Source organism: Meleagris gallopavo, chromosome 20 (assembly GCF_000146605.3).
Source record: "Meleagris gallopavo isolate NT-WF06-2002-E0010 breed Aviagen turkey brand Nicholas breeding stock chromosome 20, Turkey_5.1, whole genome shotgun sequence".
In the NCBI taxonomy this organism is placed as follows: Eukaryota; Metazoa; Chordata; class Aves; order Galliformes; family Phasianidae; genus Meleagris; species Meleagris gallopavo.
In genome coordinates this window covers 8179711-8186832 of record NC_015030.2, presented here as the reverse complement: position 1 = coordinate 8186832, position 7122 = coordinate 8179711, and the positions used below count along the sequence as shown (strand labels likewise).

Here is a 7122-nt window from a genome sequence, read left to right as displayed (position 1 = left end):
AAAAAAAAAAAAACAGATGCCAAAGCTGTTGGTAGTGACAAAATACAGTCTTGATATGAATTATCAACAGTAATGAGACCATGTCAGTCGTAGGGCTGATGTGTTAAGAGTCATTCCATAGAGCACAGGAGCTCTAGTTCATGCGTATCTTGTGGGTGTGTGGAAGTTGATGCTTTGGGGATGGAGGAGGAAGAGATTTGGTCTCTTAAACAGTTTTCCTTTTCCTTAAAGCAATAGCGTTTTGTTACAGAAAATCATACATTTAACTTGCTCCTCAAAAATACAAACTCCACTTATTTATTTCTGTTCTCTCCTAAGCAGTAAGTTTTTAACAGCTGCACAAGAATCAGAAGTTAGATGGGTAAAAATGATAAATTCTTTGGGCTTTGACATTTGCTCTTATTTGAGATACTTACTAATGTTGAGCCATACTGTGAACTGCAAACTGTGCATGTGTGTAAAAAGGTTAAGAGCCCACATAGATGAGTTGGGTGCCATGCTGTTAGCAGACGAGGAGAGCAGTATTATGCATCAGGTGCACGCCGTCAGCTTTGTAGAAGATTCCATCTTCATGGAGTCATCTCTTGGTCCACGTTTGCTTGAAGACAGGTAACAGCAGCCAAACTGAGGTGACCTTGCCATTGCCTTTTCCCTTTCTTTCCCTCAGCAATCTACTTGACGTGTAGTTTGCAGAGAGTTTGTCAAAAGCAGCTGTAGAACTAATGCTTGTAGGAATTCATGAATCTGATCTGTTCCGTAACCCAGCAAGATACTCTTAACCAAGATCAGTAACTTTTAGCCAACTACTGTTTTGCTGTTAATGCACCAGAGAATTTGTGCCTGTTCTTTAGCTTGTGTTATTACAGTACACGGATTACCTGTATGGCTTATATTGCTTCTGCAAATGTCTACTAAGTAATATCCTGAACTGTTTTTGCGTATTTTGGTAGTAAGTACAATTCCTGCTTTACTAAACAGCTTCTAAATGACAGCTCTGCAGTTCACACTACATCAACTTTCTTGTGCACTGTGTGTGCTTAGGATCCCTGCACAATCCTGTATGCTCCTTGGACTTAATATTCCTCCAGTTTTCACTGAGTAACCTGTGATGATAAAAGCAGGCTAAAACACATAGGCTAGTGAAGTTATTTTCTATCTTAAAAACAAACAAACCTCTTTACTATTATTTAGGAACTTCTTATGCTTTGCATTATGATAACTTTATGATAACTTAAATGGTAGTTCCTGCTTTATGGTAAGCTGTCATACTTGAGACTACTTTGAGGATGCCTAGCAGTGTTTAACTGAGCATGCTCACAAACTCCGCAGCATTTGGAGACTTGGGCCATTGGCTGTTTGCTGTCATGCAAAGTGTGGCTTTTTGTGTCATCTGGTCACTTCATACTGCTGTTGGATTTTGCCCTTTTTTGTTGACTCCATTGTCACTGCCTGTTTCACCAGCACAATCTCTTAGCTTTCAGCTTGGTATTGGATGACTGTTTCTATTGCCATTCTTGTGATTGTTTGGGAAGAAAGGGATTTACAAACTGTCAGTTTTTTTGGTTCGAGCTTTTGGAAAAATATTACTTGCTACTTGTCAGCAAACTTGTTTTGGGGGGGAGTAACATAAGTAGATATTGAACAGGACTGGAAAGTTTTGCAAGGAGAAGCAAAAAATCTGCAAACTCAAATTTGAGTAAAGTTCTGTTTTGCAGCGATGGACTTTGTTCTCATTATGGATTATTATTTATTTGCTGACTATTTTTATTTGCTGAGTGTTAGTTGGTACTCTCGGATGGCTGCCTTCCCCATACTCACTGCTGATTAATGGTTTCCTGTATCCACCCTCAGCTGTGTGAGCCCTGGCTTTAGTGAGTCTACTGGTGTGATCATGGCTGCAGATCAAACCCTAAGCTTTAAAAAAGAAACAAAATGACTGCTAAAGTATACACAGGGCAGAAGTGTAAGCTCCTTGCCTGTGACAAGTGTAGTGATGAATTTCCAAAAGCAGAGTTGCTTAGCACAGCTTGTCCGATGTTCTTGTCCTGCAAATAATTCGTGGGTTTTTTTGTGTTAAATTCCAGGCACGTGACACAAGCGGACCTCAAGAGCTCCACGTTTTGGCTCCGAGCAAGTTTTGGTGCTACTGTCTTTGCATTTCTGGGTTTCGCTATGTACAAAGCATTAATAAAGCAGCGATGATCTGAGAAGAAGCACATCTGGCCCTACCAAATGGAAATAAACTTTTATGTACATTCTGAATGCTTTAAATTCCGCTAGAAATATTTATATATGCAGAGTTACTTTATTAATATTTGTAATTCATGCATAAGATTATTTTAAATTATAGTTCTAACTGCAGTATTGCAAAATGCGTGGGGGGGGGGAGAAGAATCACTTCTAAGCAGCCAGCTCCAGTGGCTTGACGGGTGAGGCCAAAAGGGAATTTGTTGTAAATAACCTGTACATAGGAGAGCAGTACGGCATTGCTTCCCAAGAAGTTATTCAGAATGCTGTTCTGAGGTCTTTCACCACGGTGACATACTGCTGTATAGCTGAACTTCATTTTCCATAGAGTAGGTTCAACTCGAGGATCGTACTTCCTGAAGGATTGCTTATTTATTTCACTTTCATTTGAAGTGACTGCATCGTTTTGGACTCCAAACTCAACCAGAAATTGTGAATTTCTTTCTAACAGCCAACCTTCCCCCCGTAATGTATTTCCAGAAGAAGTCCTGGCCTTTGGTTTTGTATGTTGTATGACCAGCGCCATGCTTAGCACTCAAGTATTTCTTTTAAAAGGAAAAATGAAAACTTCAATGACTGCCAGACCAACTTCACACGCTGTGTGCAGCTGTTACTCATTTTCCACTACGCTGTGTTTTATATCCCTTACCAATCAGATGAGAACATTTGTACATTATAAATGTTAATAACTCAAGAAGTGCTGCTGTTCAGTTTCTCACGGGTGTCAGTTGTACCTGACAACAGCTGTGCATAAGATAGAACTGAAATAGTACACAGTGCCTATCTGCTGTAGTCTCTTAGTTGCATGGTTCACAGTGCATTCTGTACCTGGCTAGAGTTACCTGTAGACACTGCTTTTCTAACAATCAAGTAAATATTAATTCCGCCCTCATGACAAACTTATTTTTCCATTGCTGGCCTTTTCAACTATTTCAATAAAATAACTGTGTACTGTGTTGGTCTTCATCCCTTTTTTCCTCTCCGCCCTGAAAAGCGACGCCTATAAAACTCCGCGCTGCGTACTCGAGGCGTTTGTTCGGAGCGGCGGCAGAGCGGCACTGCGGCCGCCAGGGGGCGCCATGGACCCGCGCCGTTGCGGCACGGCTCTGCCGACTGAGTGAGCCTCGCGGAGCAGCGGGAGGGTGCGGATCACGGCGGGATCTCAGCCGCTCCTGAGGAAAAGCGCTGAGGCGATCTGTGACACAGCGGCAGCGTCCGCAGCTGTTTTACGTCACGCTGTGATTCCCGAAATTCTCCAGGAAGGAGGCTGGTGGTGTCAGAACGGAAGCTCACAAACACGTCTTTAAGGCGCTATCCTGAGGGAATTGTTAAAAATCCCGTTATTTTAAGTGAGCCCGAGCGTTGGTGCCGCTCGCACCGCCGAGCAGCGAACGTCTCGGAGCTGAGCTCAGCCCCGCGCAGGTCCTGGCTCACACGGAAGGTGCAGGCGTTGCAGAAGATCCTGCTTGCTCCTGGCAGAGCTTCGGGAACATTCTGAGCTGCCCGCAGAAGTAAAGAGGGACCGAAGACAGACCTGTGTGCGCCATTTGTATCTTTCTGGGCACGCTTCGTTTGCAACAGCTGGGCAGCGAAGCAACGAGGATGTGTCATTGCAAGGCTGGAGGTGTCCCGTGGCTGCTGAACCCTTCGGTCAGGGCAGAGAACCTCATGAAGATTTCTGGCCGTTGTGAGCTGCACAAGAGGCTCTCTGACACCTTCTGTGGCACCCAGCACGTGTATAATGTGCATCACACACAGTGTGCCATCCGCTCCTGATCAGTTTTATGTTCAGATCCCAGAGCCTCTGCCGTGCTCAGTAACACTGATGCATTTCTGCTCACTGGAGTGAATTCCCCTCACGCCTCTTGCAGCCATTTCCCGAAGCCCACAAGGGCTGCGCTGCTGTAGCGGACACTGAGTGGCTCTGAAATGCTCTGTAATTATGGCACCTAGTTAAGAGTTACAGTGCTCACAAGCCGCAACCTCCTGCAGCCCTTGAGAATTATAGTCACTGATGTGAAAGTGTTCCACTCATTGAGTACATAAAGAAAGTCTTAAAAGTCGAACTGCTGCTGTTCAACGCTGGTTGGTTGGGAGGAAGAGCAGCAGCCCATTCGCTCCTCTTTTCACTCACACTCTCTTAGCAGTGTTTTTTCCTTATCAGTTTTCTTTTCTCTCATTCTGTCAATGTTTTCTAATGTTTTCTAATTATTTTTTCCCCTTAAAACAAACTCCATCTCCACTTCCTGTTCAACTTGCTATGTGAATTGTCTGGCCTTGGTGCAAAGGCACTGTGAGAACAACGATCTTGGTTCATCATCCTTGGAGACCATCCTTCACCCCTCAACTTCGGCCTCCTGCCTGAAAGCTTGCCAGTTCTGGATTAATTGTAAGCATGGCTTGATTTTATGGTGAAAATTAACCCTGAGTTACTGATTGGTCTCATTTCAAACAATGGTTTTAATTTGGAATGAACCCATCTATGTGTGTTGTGATCCCATCAGGTAATAGTTGAAAAGGTGCAAAGATATCTTAAACACCAAGGGAGGCATCTGATAGAAGGGACTGGAGCTCGTTTTTCTCCCTGTTTCTTCAGGAGGGAAAGCATTCATGAATGAGGCAGATGCTATAATCAGGTCATATGGTCTGATTCACATTAACCCTAAAATGTGAGGCTGATGTCCTCACTCAAAGCACCCTTTGTCCCTGTTACCTTTTGGGCACAGCAACCACCAGTTCATACAGCCTGCGGTCCTTAAATATCTTCATGAGTCTGAATGGGTTAATCTGACTGGCTTGATCCAGTTGTAACTTTGTATGTGCTATCTAGCTTCTTGCTAGGGTGCAGTGCTTTTAGCTTCTGATCCTAAATAGTGCATTTTGCCTCAGAAGTAGCCTTCCAGGTTTAGGTCTCTGAGCTCCAATGCAGTCACCAAGCTGCATAGATTCCTCCATTTGGTTTCAACTGTGTGAGCTGTGCAGCTTTGTAAAAGCCCTTTGGGGCTTCTTTGGGTGGAAAAAGGACCCATGAACCAACTGTTTTGATTTGTTTTGGGAGGCTTGGCTGACAGATGTTGGCTTGTCCCTTTGAGGGCTTTCACATTGCATATTCATTAGTTGACCTTTTTAGCCACTTCCCATGCAGGAAGGACCTGTATCTACATTTTGTTTGCAGTATTAGGCGTATCAAGGATTGCCCATATAACTGAATGTGATAATGTACTGGGGTTTATTATCTCAAGCTTCGTTTCTCTGAATTCCTTCTGTAACCCTTCAGTGTTTGCATCTGTGTTGGCCCACAGCTCCCTGGTGTCTCTAGCAATTACTGTTTTCCAAGGTAGAATCACCAGGGTATGCAGTGGGGAGAAATGACAGTCTAAATTAAGAGGCTCTCACAGACTTGGAAGACGATCATTTGTCTGTAACAAAACTCCTCATTAGAATACTGTTAATTTCCTTTCTGTGACAATTATAGCGCAGCACTAGCTCATATGTGCAATGTGCAGAGATATTTCCCTGGGGAAGAAAAAAAAAAAAAACAAACAAAAAAACCCAAAGCATTCATTGGTGCTAGTGGAAACATTCCTTACAGAAGAAAAATGAACTTATAATTTTGAAGCAGTTTCCCAGTTTAATGGGGATTTGGTGTTAAGGTAAGGCTTTTGCAGCTCTCCCTGTTGTTTACTGCATTTCTGTTAGATCTCATGGTTAGTGTTTTCCTGCTAGCTCCTGGAATTCAGAGCTCTTGACATGGCGGTCCCCAGCTGTGTGGAACCTGTTACCCCTGAAATACATCTCATTTATTCTCTTTACTTCTAAAACTCTCCTCCTTCCTCCCTAAAGACATCTTTAAATGATTGCTGCTTCTTTCTGCTGGCATAGTATATTTTTTTCCCATCCATCTGTTTTGAAGTTTTGATGAGGTTTAAGTTTTTAATCAAAAAGAGATTGTCTTTATAATAGCTGTTCACGGCCTGGAATATTTTGGCAGGGATGGTGTTTTACGAGTAAAGTGGGCTAGTGTTTCTCAAGTGCTGGGTTTGGTGGCCTGCCCTTACATTTTGGAGGAGCAGACTGGAGGGGCTCTGGACAGCTGCCCAGCAGCATCAGCCCAGCTGGGCCTTTGCCTTCAACAGGGTTGTGCTCCTCCCTGCTGTGTGGTTTGGGTGCCGTGGCTCACAGCTAAGCACCCAGGCCTGCTGGGTTTCCCATCACAGAGTGGGACTAATTTGACCTAGATCAAAAGTGATACACAGCATGGAGCTTTTGGCAGCTGTGGACGGAAGAGGGAATCTCTGCTGTGCGCTGCTGCTGGATGGAAGATCCTATTGCAGCTCCAGAGGTATTCTGTCTGCGTTCATTTGTTATTATTATTTAGCTTTTCTTGTTGCTGGCTGCCTTCTAAGCAAATCTGTAAGGAAAAGAAGGAATTCTCGCTTGGTTCTGTCCTTGTGGTTGAGGTCTATGTGACCTGGTGTTAGAACTCCTGTGTTACAGTGTTGGCCTGAGGCTCTGGATCCTCTCCCCCCGGCTCCGTGCTCCTCTGCCTGCCAGCACAGCGCAAAGCAGCGGCAGCATCAGCCCAGCCCTGCCGCCCTGCCCCCGCCAACCTGCTATTCCCGTACTTGATTGGAAGAAGCTAAAACTGCTGTATTTCTGCCTTCCGTCAGGGCATTCCTCAAGTTCCTAATCCAGGCTCCAGATGATTAAGACGCCCATCTTAACGTATAGGGACAAATAATTACGGTGAAGGATTAAAAAAGCCGCACCGAGCCCGAATCGCGAGCATCCCCGGGCAGCATAAGTTAGGTTTAAAAAGCCGCGGTAACCCCGTACGCCTCGCCGCCTGCCCGCAGTTGCTCAGCGAGACCAAGG

The 7122-nt window shown here is 44.5% G+C and overlaps 1 protein-coding gene across 3 annotated transcripts in view; it reads left to right on the top strand.

The window, feature by feature from the left end:
* The window catches only part of RHOT1 (ras homolog family member T1), a 20545-nt gene extending 17342 nt beyond the window's left edge, over positions 1-3203 (top strand). For 2 of the 3 annotated variants that reach the window (XM_003211558.4, XM_003211559.4), the window contains one exon: positions 2085-3203. In XM_003211558.4, coding sequence (XP_003211606.1) covers positions 2085-2202 — 118 coding nt within the window. In that variant the 3' untranslated portion in view covers positions 2203-3203. Of the gene's footprint in view, positions 1-465; positions 610-2084 lie in introns of all 3 variants that reach the window. The other variant, XM_010721564.3, reaches the window with a different exon arrangement.
* The last annotated feature ends 3919 nt before the right edge of the window (positions 3204-7122 follow it).